Source organism: Bos taurus, chromosome 7 (genome assembly GCF_002263795.3).
Source record: "Bos taurus isolate L1 Dominette 01449 registration number 42190680 breed Hereford chromosome 7, ARS-UCD2.0, whole genome shotgun sequence".
In the NCBI taxonomy this organism is placed as follows: domain Eukaryota; kingdom Metazoa; phylum Chordata; class Mammalia; order Artiodactyla; family Bovidae; genus Bos; species Bos taurus.
Genome location: NC_037334.1, coordinates 96,396,672 through 96,414,675, shown reverse-complemented (window position 1 = coordinate 96,414,675; position 18,004 = coordinate 96,396,672). Strand labels below are relative to the sequence as shown.

At 41.0% G+C, this 18,004-nt stretch overlaps 1 protein-coding gene across 4 annotated transcripts in view; it reads right to left on the bottom strand.

The window, feature by feature from the left end:
- Window positions 1-18,004, bottom strand: part of LNPEP (leucyl and cystinyl aminopeptidase) — a 102,748-nt gene that overhangs the window by 60,376 nt on the left and 24,368 nt on the right. For 3 of the 4 annotated variants that reach the window (XR_009495355.1, XM_002689410.6, XM_059888835.1), the window contains exon 2: window positions 59-899. Coding sequence is in view for 3 of the 4 variants with exons in the window: in XM_002689410.6 (XP_002689456.2) it covers window positions 59-899 (841 nt within the window). In the remaining variant the exon portion in view is untranslated. Of the gene's footprint in view, window positions 1-58; window positions 900-17,608; window positions 17,674-18,004 lie in introns of all 4 variants that reach the window. The other variant, XM_059888834.1, reaches the window with a different exon arrangement.

The window sequence follows — 18,004 nt, the reverse complement described above, 5'->3', positions numbered from 1 at the left end:
CATATTGCAGAAGTCATCAGAGAGCAAAGAAGCAGAATCACTGAAGAGGGCTACATACTTTTTCTCATTACTTTCGTCTCTGTAGGAGATGCCATAAAAGCCATAGTAAGAACTAGATATGTTTGCCGAATACTCGATCTTCAAGGTATAATTGTGCCCTTCAAGCAGGGTCTCGGGGGCAACAATGGCGATTTGTTCATGCAGTGGGTACTCCAGGACGTCAACTTCTTTTTCCTGGCTTGAAACTGCGGTCATAAAAGTCACTCTGGAAATGTTGTGGCCTGTGCTGTGAAGAATGATGTTCCACGTGGCCTGAAGGGCCTGAAGCGAAATCGTCACAGAACCCCTGAACGTCATCGAGGTGAGGTTTGGGTGGAGGGTCAGGTCATAGCGCACTGGCGTAACGGCAGTGGGCAGCCTGATTTGGGCCCACGGAAACAACTTTCCATTTGTTGCGATGGGCTGAATCGGTTCCGTGGGTCGGTTGTTTTTATGGCAGCCTTCTTTGGTAAAGGTACACCTGGGCAGGAAGTAAATCGCCAGGATTATAGCAACAGCAAGTAGGATGATGCAAACACAGACCCCTATGGTCCTGGCAGAGGGCGCCGGGCAAGTCCCGTCCGAGTTCTGCCGGTAGCCGGCCGCGCTGTTTCGGAGGCCCGAGCTCCTGTTCATGAAGGACATGCCCAGAAGCTTCGCAGACGACTCGTAGTCCTCTTCATCCTCATCCAGCTCATGCTCGCCGAGGCCCCGCACCAGCAGTCGTGAGCCCCGGGGCTCGTACTCCACCTCGTCAGGCTCCAGAGGATGTAAACAGGGCTCTTTGGCTAAATCCACCACATCTGGTTCTTCCTCAAACATGCTGTTTTCAATCATATTCCTGGGGAGCTGAAGCCGATCTAAAAAAAAAAAAAAAAAAAAACACACCAAAACATAAGGAGCAGGCACAGAGTTAGGGGGAGATAGGGCATAATAAAAGGTCTACTAGCAAGACCACATTTAATCTAAGGATTTTTTTTTTTAATCTCTGAGACTTATTTCTATTTCAGAGCTACTGAATTAGATGACACTTGTAATATTCTGGTATTATTCATTAAAAACCCAATTATAGGTAACAACATATCACAGTAATGAAATAAGAAAGCTAAATACACAGGCTAGTATCAAAAAAAAAAAAAGGCAGCTGAGATTAAATACTGATTTCTTGAATACACTCCTATCCAACAACCTGGGCCCTTGTCCTGAGGGAACAGGGAAGCCTGGTGTGCTGCAGTCCGTGGGGTCGCAAAGAGTCAGACACGAGTTGGCGACTGAATGACAACAAGTCTGAGCAGCACCGGTCCAAGCCTTCTTCACGGTGAGACCCCGGCAGCACTGGACACGGCATCCCGGCGTGTGCTCTGGCCACCCCAGACTGCTCACTAATCTGAGCCAAGCCAGGCGGCTCTTCTATTTCATCCTCCATGTCTGTTTTCCTCGCTGGTCCCTTTGCCTGCAGTGTCATCATTTCCCCCACCCTAGTCCACCGAGTGAACACCTGTTATTCCACAACTCATCTTAACTTGCTACTGTGTAAATTAAGAAAAAGTTATTTTCTTGTTTTTCCCTTTCTCTTTATTACCTTTCAAAAATACATTTTCTTTTCATCTTGCTCCTTTCACTTTTGGGGGGGCATAGAGACCCCCATGAGGTTGCCTTTTCCTATCTCCTCTCCATCCCCTAATTTATAAAACCTATGCTACGTTTAGTCAAGGTTATGGTTTTTCCTGTGGTCATGTATGGATGTGAGAGTTGGACTATAAAGAAAGCTGAGCACTGAAGAATTGATGCGTTTGAACTGTAGTGTTGAAGAAGACTCTTGAGAGTCCCTTGGACTGCAAGGAGATCCAACCAGTCCATCTAAAGGAGATCAGTCCTGGGTGTTCACTGGAAGGAATGATGAAGCTGAAGCTCCAATACTTTATTCACCTGATGTGAAGAGCTGACTCACTGGAAAAAGACCCTAATGCTGGGAAAGGTTGAAGGCAAGAGAAAAAGGGGATGACAGAGGATGAGATGGTTGGATGGCATCACCGACTCGATGGACATGAGTTTGGGTAAGCTCTGGGAGTTGGTGATGGACAGGGAGGCCTGGCGTGCTGCAGCCCACAGGGTTGCAAAGAGTCAAGACACAATCAAGCGACTGAACTGACTGACTGGTGCTACTTTTATAGTTTTCTTTCAATAAAACTTTTAATCACTTTCTAGGTGTATGGGTTCAGCAATCTGCCATCCACCCATCTCATATGAATGATCTAGAAATGGAAAAAAGGTCACAGTTATAACATCCTGCTTTGGGAATTTAATCTCCTAAACATCCTTCAGTGCTCCAACTTCTTGTGACCTAATTGTGTTTTGTTTTGATAGTTGATTGTGTTTGAGACTCACAGACTTCACTAATAGAGCGAATATTACCATAATGGAACTCAAAAACTTTTTTGTAAAACTTTTAATAAAATCTCAGTAGTTAGAAATTTTCTGTGGTAGTTTTTTAATTAATTATTTTAACTGGAGGATAGTTACAATATTGTGGTGGTTTTTGCCATACATCGACATGAATCAGCCACAGATGAACACACGTCCTCCTATCCTGAACCCCTCTCCCACCATCTGTGGTCGTTTTAAGTACCTGGTACAGTGGTGCAGATTGGTTGCTTCATTTGCTTTTTCATTAAAAGGCCATTCTGACTTTTTTATCTCCTATGGGACGATGATGTTCTCTTAGGCATTTGCCCACGTGTTCTCTCAGGCCTGATGCAGACAACCATGGGGTCTGAGCTGCTGCTAAGTCGCTTCAGTCGTGTCCAACTCTGTGCAACCCCATAGACGGCAAGCCCACCAGGCTCTGCCATCCCTGGGATTCTCCAGGCAAGAACACTGGAGCAGTACAGTTTAATTTAATAAATTACTAAACTAACTGTAAGTATCAGTTCAGTCAGTTCAGTTCAGTCGCTCAGTCGTGTCCAACTCTTTGCCACACCATGAATCGCAGCACACCAGGCCTCCCTATCCATCACCAACTCCTGGAGTTCACCCAGACTCATGTCCATCGAGTCAGTGATGCCATCCAGCCATCTCATCCTCTGTCGTCCCCTTCTCCTCCTGCCCCCAATCCCTCCCAACATCAGAGTCTTTTCCAATGAGTCAACTCTTCGCATGAGGTGGCCAAAGTACTGGAGTTTCAGCTTTAGCATCATTCCTTCCAAAGAAATCCCAGGGCTGATCTCCTTCAGAATGGACTGGTTGGATCTCCTTGCAGTCCAAGGGACTCTCAAGTATAGTCTCAGCTTAATAATTTAGAGCATTCCCATGCCTGAAGTCCACCCCCTGAGAACTTCATCTTTGTGTCTTTGATTCCTCAGCCATGCCCTGTTTAAAGCCAAGGGGTATCCTGCAGTCTGACCATTTTACCATCTCCTACTGCACTTCATTAACTTCCAGTCTTTTGACTGGGGCTTAGTCAGATGCCTGCCCACATCCAGATAACCTAATTTAATTATTTATCACCCAATCAGATTAATACCTATGTGGAATTTTAAACTCAGAAATAGAGCACACCACTTCATCTGCTATATTTTTACTGCATATTAGAAGGCAATCTTTTGTATGCATGTACAATCATATCAAGTTAAATATATCAAACCAAGGAAAAATACTTTTATTACAGGTAGCCCATGAAGACTGTACTTCCGAGCCTATTTAAGAAATCTTGCTTTGCGTTCTTAAGTGAGTACACTTTGATCTCAGCATTAAAATTTGAGGGTAACACATGACTACCCATTGCTCTAAAGGGATTTTTTTTTGCATTTAAAGAAGGGATCCTAAAGAAACAGGAAATTTTCTAAAACTTCTTAAATCTACATACACAAGCTATCTATAAGCCCAAGGCAAAGAAGGTCCTAGTTGAACTATTTCGGTTTCAAACAACATAGGCCCACGTGGTTATGATCTAAGAAAATGGAAGATATTTCTTTTCATCAGATACTGCGAACTGGTGCTCCTTGACGTTGTCTGTGGACCAGCACCAATCTGCAAACTGTTTGTTATCCATCTGCAATAGGCCACATGAAGAATATTGATATTTTAAAACTTTTTTAGCACATTTACAGTAATGTTACATTTAACAAATTCAGTACTTTTAAAATGGAGCTTATATTTTTTCAATTTTCCAATGATTCATTTTTTATATGATATACAATTTCTACAACAGATTAAAAATTAAAAACCAAAAAAACCAGGAACCTTGATTCTCCAGCTCAGGTAATATGAGAAGCAATGGGCTGGACTATCAGCATTACTGGCAACTCAGGTGGATACAAAGTTAACAACTATGACAGGAGCAGTGGAAGTGATAAGGAGGGAACAACATGACAAGTCGTGTTAAAGAGTGAGAATACACAGGAACTGATGCTCTGCTGGGCTGGATGATGGAGACAGAGGGATGATGGAGATAGGCCTGCAGGATGGAGGCAGAGGAAGTTTATGTCAACCGCCTATGCACATTCTGGCTTGGATAATGAAGAGGGAATGCCAGTCACTGAGATGAGAACACAGGTTTCATATTCCCCCTGTTGGTTTTCTGGGGGGAAGCGGGGGAAGGGAGCAGCAAGAATGGAGTTACGAGATGGCATCTGGTATGGGACATGACATACTTACGTGACAGAGAGCCAGGTGGAGACGATTGCGTAATAGCATATTATAGCAGTAAAGGGGCTTCCCAGGTGGCTCAGTGGTAAAGCATCCACCTGCCAATGCAGGAGACGCGGGGGGTTCGATCCCTGGTGTGGGAAGATCCTCTGGAGGAGGAAATGGCAACTCACTCCAGTATTCTCGCCTGGAGAATCCCAAGAACAGTTCATAGGGTCTCAGAGTCACACACCACTGAGCACACACGCATGCAAAGCACTGAAAGCCTCACTGTAAGACAGAGCTTCAAACCCTGGCTCTTCCACTGACTGCTTGATCTTAAACAGGTTACCAAACATCCCTGAGTTTCAATTTCCTCACCTATAAATATGGAAAACAGTACTGCTTTGTAAGTCTGTTACAAGGATTATGTTATGTGGGCCTGGACTCAAAAGAAGGATCTGGGTGGAAGATTCAGGTTTCAGAATTAGCTGTGTTTATTTAACTGAGGATTAAAATCATGCAGATAGATGAGACTACTGAAGGGATGTAAGCGTCAGAGAGCGTTACTATTTAAGAGGGGCCGCAGAGGAGGAGAAGTACCAGAGGCAGGAAAATCAGGACAGTAGAAAGCAAAGGAAGAGTTCATGAAGAAGGAAGTGGCTGGTGTTGAATGTCTTAGGAAGGTCACGTACGATGAAGCCAAAGAGAGGCCACTAGATCTGGCAACCTGCAAACCAGTGACTTTTTACGAGGCGACTTCAGAGGTGGGCAAGTGAAAGCCTGACTTCAGAGGCCCAAATAAAGAAGGGAAAGTTAACAAAGCCAGGTAGTAAGTGCTGCAGGCAGTTCTTTTGAGCACACAGCTGTACATCAAGAAAGAAACACAGGGTCAAACTAAAAGAAAATTGGCATACAGAAGTGTTAAATCCATTTGCTTTTGTTTGTTGGCCTGTGTCTAAGGTGGAAATAACCTAAGTGTGTATTTGCACATTTATGTGCATTTTACCATAATTAAAAATAAAAAGCAAGTGAAAACTTTTTTTAAAAAAAGAAAGGGACAGCAGATGGTTAATCCAGGGTTAAACATGTAGGGAGGATGTGGTGAGAGACAAAGGGGAAAATACACAAAGAGTAAGTGATTAACCGAGGTGTTCAATTTAGAAAACAGGACAGAAAGCAAAGCTACGGCAAACGACACGGTCAAGAGTCAAATAAAAGGAGCAAACTTCCCACAGACATTAATCCCTTTAAATTGCTATCACATTTTCTGAGAAAATGAAGTTTTAAAGGATGTATTTTCAAATCAACAAGCCAAAACAACTTTAAAAGAATAAACCTAATCTAAATTAAGGCTTGTTGGGCAGATATAAGAATTGGTATATTCAATTAGGTACTATAGCAACATGCAATATTCAAACTAGGCCCTAACAATAAAGGATTATTCTTCTTCTGAGGCCCTTATGACATATTTAAATAGAGGGAAAAGCTCCATGTGTGAGACAGCATTTACATCTTCTAGATGATTTCTAAATGGAAACCATTCAATTTCTGAAAAAGATGGCTAATTATCAACTAAAGTAACTATTTCTCTAATGAGCAGTCCTTTTCTATCAAAAAGAGGTTTTATTTTAAAGAAGTTTAAGGTGCAAAAGAAAATAGAAAGATTAGAATTTATAACAAAAAAAGTGATTCTTCTATACAAGTCTAATCTGGCAAAACATTACCCAACCCCCCAACCACACTCAAAGAAAACCTCTTGCTATTAACCACAAGGCCCACTTTAAGTCAGGAGTTTAGGTATATCAGTATCTCACCATTGAAGGGCAGTCATTAGCACTGTATATAAGTTTGGAAGAAGTTTTAAGTAGTCCCTTTTCTGGTAACATCCTGTTTGCTTATACCACAAGGTACAAGCAGTGTCATAAAACACAAACACAGAGTCCGACATGCATTCCTACTTTTACCACTAATAACAGTGCATTTTCACAAACTGCACTTAATTTTTCAGTTGACAGGACCAAGGTCACAGCCCAGGATGCAGGATCCAAGTAAGGTCATTCTCTCTTCCCTTCCCCTCACCCTCCTTGTCTCCCTTGAGAAGACAGAAGACAAGTGAATGGATAATTAGGGGTGGGAGGTGGGAAGATCAGAGAGAAATGGTTCGGTTCATGAACACCGTAAGCTCACTTTACCTATTTGGTTCCAAGAGTGACTAAGATTTATTTTGCCCTTTCATGCTACCCTAAAGTTCACTTTAATGCATGTAAAAATGCCATGGGAGACTTCCACCTTCAGTATGACAGAGTAATTGGTCCCAGACCTTTCCTCCTCTCATAAACAACTGGACAAAATAATGCAACTATTTTCAGGTACCAGCTAAGAGACGGGGCAAGAATGTGACCTCCGAAAGAAGGAAAGGGTCATCAGGCCACATCTGCTTGGTGCTCTGCCTTGGGGGTATTTTTCTGACTGTAGTACAGTGAGCTGGATTCCAGGCAGAGGAGGGCTGGGAGGCAGAGATAGGGTCCTGGGGAGGAGGGAGTTATACAGAGGGGGACCACAGAAGTTTGTATAAGGGTTTCCTGAGAGTCTTTAACCAATGCAGGACATGTAACTACACAGGGCTTACAAAAGAGTGGCTGTATTAAGGTTAACAGAAATACGAGAGGTCAAGCGACTTAAGGGAAAGACTGGCAGTCTAACCCAGTCCAAACAAAGAGAACTCATTAACACTCTGGGCATGAAACACTAGGAAGGCTTCGCTTTAGGAGTAAAAACATACCCCAGGATAAGGCCTACTCTAGACATACGCTAACAAAGCCCAAAACTAAGCCCTAATAGAATCCACAGCAGAAACAGAATTTGGAGGATGAGCCTTGCTAAGGTAAAGGGGCCTGGGGAAAAACCTTGAGACTTCCACAGATCAGCCATGGCAAAATATAAAGCTAAGCCTATACAAGATCAGTCAGTAACTAAACTGCCTACTAAAACAAAAATCAACACCCTACAAAGCCATTTTTAAAAAACACAGTATCTAAAGTAGGTAAAAACTTTAGATCAGCTATTATAAATATGTCTCAAAAAGTCAAGGACATTCTGTTTAAAAACAACAACAGAAAAGAATATATGAACAGATGGGAATCTCAGAAAAATCAAAACTAGAAAAAAGAACCAAATGGGAGGGGGAAAAAAAACAAAAAGGAAATTCTAGGACTGAAAGGTTCAATAACTAAAATGAAAAAGTCATTGAATAGATATTTTTTTCATCTTTTATCAGTATATCCAATTAACAATGCTGTGACAGTTTAAGGTGATCAGCGAAGCAACTTGGCCATAGCTATACATGTACCCAGTCTCCCCCAAACTCCCCTCCCATCCAGGCTGCCCCATAACACTAAGTGGAATTGCATGTGCTAGTTGGTTGTCCATTTCAAATAGAGGTCACTGAATAGACGTTAAGAGTGGATTTGAGATAGCAGAAGACAGAGTCTATGAACTTGACAGATCACTGCCAATTACAAATTTGAGGAATAAAGAGGAAAAAAAGATTTGCAGAAAAATGAACATAGCATCAGACATTTGTAGGACAGTATCAGTCTAACACGTATGTACTAACAGCCCCCCAAAAAAGACCACGAGAATAAAAGCAGAAAAGATATCTAAAGAAATAATTGTTAAAATTGTATTGTTTGATGAAAACACTATTTTATCATATCCAAAGAGCTCATCAAACTCCCAAGACAATAAATACAAAGAAAATCATATCTAGTTTAATCATGGTTGAACTGCTGAAAATCAAAGATAATGAGAAAATCAGTAAAAGGACCCCAAAACAATATGTTACATACAGGAGAAAAATAATGCAAAGAACACTAACTTCTCATCACAACAATGGGGACCAGGAGATGACAGAACATTTTTAAAGGACTAGAAGAAAAAAAAAAAAAAATCCATTCAGAATTCTCTATCTAGTGAAAAATCCTTCAAAAACAAGATAAACATATTTTCAAATAAAATGAAAGCTGACAAAGTTCTTCTCAAGCAGATGTGCACTACAAGAAATTACAAAAAAACAGTACTTCAGGATGGAGGGAAACAATACCATATGGAAATTCAGGTCTTCAGGAAGGAAAGGAGGATACCAAAAATGATGAATGCTGCTTCTGCTGCTGCTTAGTCGCTCAGTCATGTCCGACTCCTAGCGACCCCATGGACTGCAGCCTACCAGGCTCCTCCGTCCATGGGATTTTCCAGGCAAGAGTACTGGAGTGGAGTGCCATTGCCTTGTCCAAAATGATGAGTAAGTTACCAAAAAGTAAGTTTATATTTTTTACTTTTCTTAAAGTTTCCTTAAAAGACTCTTTTAAACAAGAATAACATGCAAGTAGTTTTGAACAGAAATAAAAGATATGACAAGAGCATGAAAAGTGGAGAGGGTGAATAAGGAGAGTTACATTAAATTATATTTGTGAATTGAGAAGATAAAATGGATGTGTCAAGTGAGGGGTTGGAGGTGTGAAGTAGGAAGTAAGAAAAGTCAGGGGTAAAATGTCAAGTGATATGATTCTGACTATAAACAGACTTTAAAAAGTTAAGGTTGCATATTATTAGCCCTAGAATAATCAATGAAAAAGTAACTTAAAACATGCATAGCAAAGAAACTAATAGAATAAATAAAATGAAGTATTAAAAAATAGCCAATTACCCAAAAGAAGGCCTTAGAAGAGAAAAACAAAAAGGGACCAATGGAAACAATGGCAAAAGGGTAGACTTAAAACCACCTACATAAATAATTACATGAACTATTAATGGATTAAGCAGCCAACGAAAGGGCGGAGATTATCATATTTAAACAACCAAGATTGAACTATACACTGTCTATAAGAGATGAATTAAAAATTAAAAGACAAATAGGTTAACAAAATAGAATGAAATTCATAATGATAAAAGCAGAAATTTATCAGCATAAGACACCATTCTTAAACATGTATGTACACAATAATAAAGCTTCAAAATTCATAAACAAAAAGTGGCAAAACTCAAGAGCAAAACAAAAACATTCACAACTATAACCAGAGATTTTATCATTTCTCTTCATACTAGTTGGAACAAGTAGGCAACAAATAAGTAAAGCAACAGGATATGTGAGAGATGCTATCAACCAACGTGGCCTAATTGACATTTACAGAACATTATACCAAATAACTACAGAATACATGAGTCATTTACCAAGACGATCACATGCTGGGCCATAAATCTCAATAAATTTCAAAAGACTGAACTAGACTTTTTTTAAAGACTATGTTCTCTGACCAAAAAACCAGTAATAGTAAATCCAGACAATCTCTAGATAGATATTTGGAAAATAGAAAATACACTTCTAAATAATCCAGGAGTCCAAGATAAGCCACAAGGAATTCAGAAAATATTTAAAGTAAAAACACAACTTGTCAAAACTTGAGAGAAATTTACTGCTATATTAGAAAAAGGTTTAAAATCAATGAGCTAAGTTTCTACCCTTAAGAAGCTGGGGGGAAAGAAGCAAATTAAACCTAAGGAGAAACCTAAGGAGAAACAATAAAGGGCAGAGCTCAATAAACTAGAAAACAGAGTCACAACAGAAAGTCAAACAAAACACACTGGTGGAGGGCAAGGAAGCAGTGTTACTGGCTGTAATTCATATTCTCCCAGAAACTGGCCTAAAAAGCCATATATATCAAGTCCTGCTGGATCTCCAAGAGCAGTTTCTACTACTCAAAGGTCTATTTAGGCTCATTACAGAGACAGATCAGAACTGGGTCCTGAGCTAGAGACAGAGGTGCTCTTTAACAAGCCCAAAAGTCTTAGGCGTGTCCCTCTTTCAAGAAGACCTGGAAAACACAGAAATATTTAGCCAGTGATAATGCTGCTGCTGCTGCTGCTGCTGCTGCTAAGTCGCTTCAGTTGTGTCCGACTCTGTGCGACCCCATAGACGGCAGCCCGCCAGGCTCCCCCATCCCTGGGATTCTCCAGGCAAGAACACTGGAGTGGGTTGCCATTTCCTTCTCCAGTGCATGAAAGTGAAAAGTGAAAGTGAAGTTGCTCAGTCGTGTGTGACTCTTAGCGACCCCATGGACTACAGCCCACCAGGCTCCTCCGTCCATGGGATTTTCCAGGCAAGAGTACTGGAGTGGGGTGCCACTGCCTTCAAAAATACTTATGTCCTACTCCTCCTCTTAAATAGAAACCTAGAGAATGTTTTTTTGTGTATGTGGGAGTGGGATAGTAAAACTAAGTATTTAAAATGGATTAGAGAGCTCGGAGAAGGCAATGACACCCCACTCCAGTACTCTTGCCTGGAAAATCCCATGGATGGAGGAGCCTGGTGGGCTGCAGTCCATGGGGTTGCTAAGAGTCAGATACGACTGAGTGACTTCACTTTCACTTTTCACTTTCATGCACTGGAGAAGGAAATGGCAAGCCACTCCAGTGTTCTTGCCTGGAGAATCCCAGGGACGGGGGAGCCTGGTGGGCTGCTGTCTGTGGGGTCGCACAGAGTCAGACAAGACTGATGCGACTTAGCAGCAGCAGCAGCAGTGGCAGAGAGCTACTTTTTAAAGAAAGGAGATTCCCAGGTGGTACGTGATAAAGAATCTGCCCAAGAATACAAGAGATGCGCGTTTGATCCTTGGGTCAGGAAGATCCCCTGGACTAGGAAATGGCAACCCATTCCAGTAGTCTTGCCTGGTGAATTCTATGGACAGAGGACGTGACAGGCTACAGTTCATAGGTTCGAAAAGAATAGTACATGACTGAACCCTGAGCACACACACACACACACACATTTAAAGCAAAACTCTTATGATTGCTTCAAAAGTAAAGGAAAAAAAAAATTCTTAAGCAAAAAACTATACTCGAGTCATTATTTCTGTATTTAGATTTTTGTATATTTTTCTCTTAAAAAGCGAACTCCCTTTTTAAGTTTCCATTTAAAATTTTAGCTGAGTACTTTCTCAATAGGAAAAATGCCACGGGTCGGGGAGGGTGGGGGGTGGGCAGGGAAAGAGGCCTCATTTTTAAGCATTGGATTTAAAGTGCCGACTTCATTTAGGGTAATGACAACCTTGACTCTCATTATGCAGAAACACAACCATCTGGCAGTAGTTCAGGTTTCAGCTCTGTGAAAGGAATCTCCATAGCTAGCACCTTTGTCCTAAATCTCAGTGACCCGATGCCCAAAACTATATATAAACTCAGTCGGTCCTTGGCGCTAAGCCACGCTTCCACACATCCTGGAAGCGCACACAGCCCCGTGCACAGGGCCTGCTCCGCCTCTGACCCACAGTGAGACCATGGCATGTTGCAAACATCTCAGTTTCCCTCAAGCACGCGTGGCTGCTGTGGCCACTTCATCTTTGTACCCATAGCCCACCCTCCTCCCTCTCCTCGCCCACAAGCCTTTCTTTTCCCCGCCCTCTTTAAGACACTAGTCCAGTGTAATCTTTTCAAATCCCTAGGTTTTCAGCTTTTTAAAATCAATTCAACTATTGCTGGAACAAATGTCCTACTCTGACCCGTTCCACTACTCTCCCTAAAATAGTTCCATTCTGTCGCTCGTGTCCGACTCTTTTCGACCCCATGGACTACAGCACTCAGGCCTCCCTGTTTATCACCAACTCCCGGAGTTTACTCAAACTCCTGTCTATTGAGTCAGTGATGCCATCCAACCCTCTCATCTTCTGTCGTCCCCTTCTCCCACCTTTAATCTTTCCCAGCATCAGGGTCTTTTCCAGTGAGTCAGCTCTTCGCATCAGGTGGCCAAAGTATTGTTTGTACCATAAAAATTAAGATGCCTAACTCTTCTCTTGGGATGAAAAGGTTAGAAGGACTGCAATAACAACATACTTAAATGAGCCCTGAAAAAGTGAAACCAGTGAGTCTTCCACCAATATTACTTTCTCGCAGTAGGGTAACTCCTTGGACAATCTAGGAAAAGCAACTTGATTTATAGCAAACTTGACATTATCTAGTCATCATTCTAAAACAATCCTGCCAACCTGGAGGATGACCCAGGACAGGCTTGCTTGGTGCCACTGTCCATGGCACTTTATTTATAATTAGACTGTGCAGTGTTAATTATCCTGGCTGCCCTGCCAATGTTCTACAGAGACTACAGGGAGAGATCAAAACAATCATTCCCGAATTATGAGTCACTGTACCCTCTCCAACTACACACTGCTGCTGCTGCTAAGTCGCTTCAGTCGTGTCCGACTCTGTGCAACCCCACAGATGGCAGCCCACCAGGCTCCGCCATCCCTGGGATTCTCCAGGCAAGAACACTGGAGTGGGTTGCCATTTCCTTCTCCAGTGCATGAAAGTGAAAAGTGAAAGTGAAGTCGCTCAGTCGTGTCCGACTCTTAGCAACCTCATAGACTGCAGCCCACCAGGCTCCTCCATCCATGGGATTTTCCAGGCAAGAGTACTGGAGTGGGGTGCCATTGCCTTCTCTGCTACACACTGCTGGAAGCCCTCAAACCTGGAAGATGGAAGCTGTGCACACTACTTGTGCACACATGCTTATCTAGCTCTCACATTTAGGATGAGTTCCAATACCTGTTACCTATACTTTCCAAAATACATTTTAATCCTGGCAACTTTTTGCCTATCAAAGGATTAGGGGTTGAGAAAGAGTTTAGAAAATTTTCAAGGCCTGGTTTATCCCATAGAGAAGAGAATTTCTGCGTCAGTAAACTATAATTTAAAATTTTGCTTCACACTTAGATAATTGCTCTAAGGAGGGGCTCTTATCTCATTCATCTTTGTGTGCCTAGTGCCTACCAGGGCAGAAGCCTGCAATAAGCTTGAAATCAAAGTAGCAATACGCAACACATTAAAATGAAGTATTAATTAAAGAAAATCACGTTCATTTTCACTCATAAAATCTTTGAGAGCTGAAGCTTGGAATAAAACAAGGTTAATATGCTAGCTATGAGGTTAAGAAAGTTCTTCTAACACCTGCTCTAAGGCTAGGTTTAGTACTATTTCAGTGATTATTAGCTCTGAGTCATTGCAATTCATTTTTACTGGACACTGATTCTTCAGACTACATTTCCTCTTCTTTCCTCAAAGCCAGCATATAATTTAAATCAATTGTGGTTTAGGAGGCATAAAGTATAGTGAAGAGAAATTGGAGGTTCTAATTCTGACTCCATCACTTGATGTGTGTTGGAACCTCAGTCTCCTCACTGTTAAAATGGGAATAATAACTTCTCTGTCTGCTTTATCATAGGGGTCAAATAAGGTAAGTGGGTCAACAATACTTTTCGAATTATTTACTGCTGCATTAGTAGTCTATTGCTAATATACTACCTTGGAGAAGGAAATGGCAACCCAGTATTTTTGCCTGGGAAATCCCATGGACAGAGGCGCCTGACAGGCTACAGTCGAGGAGTTCGCAAAGAGTCAGACACAACTTAACGACTGAACAACAACAGCAGTGTATTATCTAACTAGGGTAGGAATTTCAAAATCATAAGCAAATAAATGGATCTTCTACCTTTTAGTCAAGCACACTAGTATTTCCCTTTAAGATCCACCAATATAATTTCCTCCCTCACATCTTTTATTATAAAATATGATGCTTAAATGTCATTACAGTATATATTAGTAAATAAATTCATAAAATAAGAGTCTAGAAACCTCATGCTGACCTCTTGATGTCATCTAGGCTCAGCAACAGCAGTGTCCGTGGCAGACTTCAGCCAGTGTGGAACAGGATAACTTTAGATGATTATATCTGACTCTCAGAGGTTTTAATACACAGGTTTTACATTTTTAAGTCATCTAGCTCCTAAAATATTTGCCAAATAGCTGCCTTGATTGTAAGGACACTACATCTCTTCCCAAAATATCCTTAGGGATTAAGTGTATCTAAAGGCCACACTCATTTGCTATAATTGCACTTACACAATAAAACTCAGATATCCAATGACCGTTACAATTTCTAAGAAGGCAATTTAAACTTTTATAATGCTCAACATTTTCTGGCTGAAATAACCTAAAAGGCAGCATATAACATAGACAATGATTTTACTTTATAAACTAAAACATTCAGTTGATAAATTTTCTACCGTTTTCAAATTCTACACTGCATATATTTACTGAGTCTAATCACAGCTGCTATTTTCTGTGCAGTTGAGTGGTCCAATGAGCAAAAATCAACATTTCAGTGCTAGAGGGAAGGGAGCAAAGAAGAGGAACTACTTGCTAGTTTTGCTGCCGCTATGAAGCACGTTATTTTAACTATCTATCAAGGAGAACATTTAAGAGGAAAAGGAGACATTCTGCCAGAGAATGCCAATGATCCAGGAGAGTACCAAACAGCGACACAGCACATAAAGAATCCCACCATGAAATGCTTCAGACAGAGAATTTAATGCAAAGGATCAACAAGAAGAACAAATAAACACCTACAGTTTAACACAAGAATTGTAACACAAGAATTAGGACTTCCCTGGTGGTCCAGTGGTTAAGAATTTGCCTTTTGACGTAGGGGACACAGGTTCGATCCCTGTGGGGATCCCACAGGCCACAGGGCAACTAAGCCCACACACTACAACCCAAGATGTGTGTCACAATTAAGACGCGACACAGCCAAATAAATACATATTAAAGACAAAAAAAAAAAGAATTAAAAAATCAGGGAGGACTCATTTCCTTCAGGAAAGAAAGGGCATTTTCTACCTCAACAAACAAGGTAGATGTTCTTTTAACCTATGCCCACTTAACAAAACTCCAAATTAAGCAACATTCTCTGTTCTCTCTGCAACATTTTCTAAGGCCACTGCTCATTGTCTCCAACTAAAGGGCTACTCTCTACAAGGTTCAAGCACGTATGCCCCCACCAAAGCAGCTGCATCCTTACCAAGAATTAGTGTCTGTTCACAAATCAGTTTATGCTGCTGCTAAGTCGCTTCAGTCATGTCTGACTCTGTGCGACCCCATAGACGGCAGCCCACCAGGCTCCCCCGTCCCTGGGATTCTCCAGGCAAGAACACTGGAGTGGCTTGCCATTTCCTTCTCCAATGCATCAAAGTGAAGTCGCTCAGTCGTGTCCAACTCTTAGGGATCCCATGGACTGCAGCCTACCAGGCTCCTCCATCCATGGGATTTTCCAGGCAAGAGTACTGGAGTGGGGTGCCATTGCCTTCTCCGAAGTTTATGCTAGTTAACATTATAATTATGGTTATGGAATAATTATTAAATGAAAAAAAATTTTTTTAATTATTTCTATGAAAACTGAGTTATACATCAGGAAGACCCTACAAAGGTGACTCCCAAATAACACTGCTACCAAATTAAATATTAGCAGGAAAAACAAAAAAGACTGGTGGGCGGGGGGGGGGTTGTCCTAGAAAAATGTTTACACCCAGGCTGCAAAATGTTAACATTCTCAAACCATTTGGGAAAACAAAAAAGAACCTGGAAATGACAAAATGCACCATGGGTAGCACAGAGATACGGAAGAAGACAGAAGTAGAACTCTAGTCAGTGGTCCCAGAGGCAAAAGAAAAGCTTTAGCCAGTAAGACATTATTAGCAACTACGTTTACACACTCCGACGTGAAATGCTAAAGGAATGTGAAGTTATCTTTAGTTTCCATTTTTAACAAGGTTTTAAAAAGTATGCATTATGTTTGAGATCGTGTTAAAGGCAACTGGTATAAGTCTAAAGCTCACGCCTAAGAATTCATCTTGGCAGTCAAGAGCACACACATTTCCCCAAAAACAAACCATAATGTATGCATTTATTTGTGAATGTCTAAAGAACAATTTCACTGTAACGCTTAAGAACCTAGCTCTGCAATGCTAATACTTACTAACAAACCAGGTAATTTTAAAAATCATGTCTCATCAATACATGTCAAAAGCCTAAAATACGTTCTTTGAACAAATAACTCCACAAGAGGAATTTCTCCTGAGTAACTGCACAGACATATATATATAGTGTTTACAGCGGTCTTGCTCACATAGTAAGAAAAAAAAAAAAACTTACACATGTAACATCAAGGGATAGGTATATTCACATCCAGTAAAATATTATGCATACATAAAAATTATTTACATCTAGTTTATACATGAAAAGCTGTTCAAAATATAGTATTAAGAGGCAGGTTACAGAACTTGAAACAGTCATCTTGCTGGATACACTGAAAATGAAAATATTAGTGGTTATTTCTGGAAGGCGGAATAAAGGTAAGTTGAATGTTTTTTTATTTATATTTTGTATGTTTTATATGTAAAAAAAAAAAAAAAAAAAAAACAGGAAAAGCCTTCCAACATGTATAGATCATGTTTTAACCAGTCAAGATCTAACAGTGATAAATTAATGAAAATTATCAACAGTTGAGGTGTCTTAGAAATGGCCCTAGATAGTGAAATCAAGAAACCTGGATAGCAGGATAAAATTTGCTAGTAATCTCTCATGGGACCTCCTATTAGGAACTGGAGACTTTATCTCCAATCACACTGGCCTTGTAACTTGTTTTAAGCAATGGAATGCCAGCAGAAGCAACACTATAAAATTTCCAATCCTAGGTTTTAAGAGGTATTACAGTGTTCACCATTTCTCTTCTGCTGACCTGGAGAGCCCTGAGAGAAGAAATCTGAGCTAGCCTACTTGTGGATGAGGAATCAAATGAAAAAAAAAAAAAAAGCCCAGCAAACAGACAGCACTCACTGCCAGATATGGGAGCGAAGCCATCCTAAATCTTCCAGCTCCCTCCCAATCAAGCTACCAGATGACAGCTGCTACAAGTGACCTCGGGCAAGAACGGTGGAAGAAACATCCAGCTGAGCCCAGAACAAACTGCTGACCTACAAAATCATAAGCCAATATACGGTTGCCGTTTTAAGCCATTAAGTTCTGTGATTTATTATGTTGCAATAGATGACTAACTTACCCATCATCCACACAGTACACCATTAGTGTTTGGGATGTACTCTTCTTACAGACTAATTTATCCTCCTAAAACAAAAGATTATACTGTGATTCTCTGACATCTTTGAAATGGGAACATATGCAGGGTCTCTTGGTTACTTTAGATTTAAACTCAGACACATAGGGAGAGAATGGAACACTGGGTATACTCAGGACATTTTACATTCTTTACACAAAAATCCTGTGTGCAGCTGTGGGCTTTTCCTCCAAAGACCAAGGACCTGGATGCAGTTGACTTGAGGGAGGTTCTCGCTCCTTCATCAGTGGATGTGAGGATGCTCCGCCTAACAGGTGTCCCAGAGCAAGCCCAGGAGAGATACTGAAAAAAGTAAGACCAAGTTCATAACCACCGCCCACC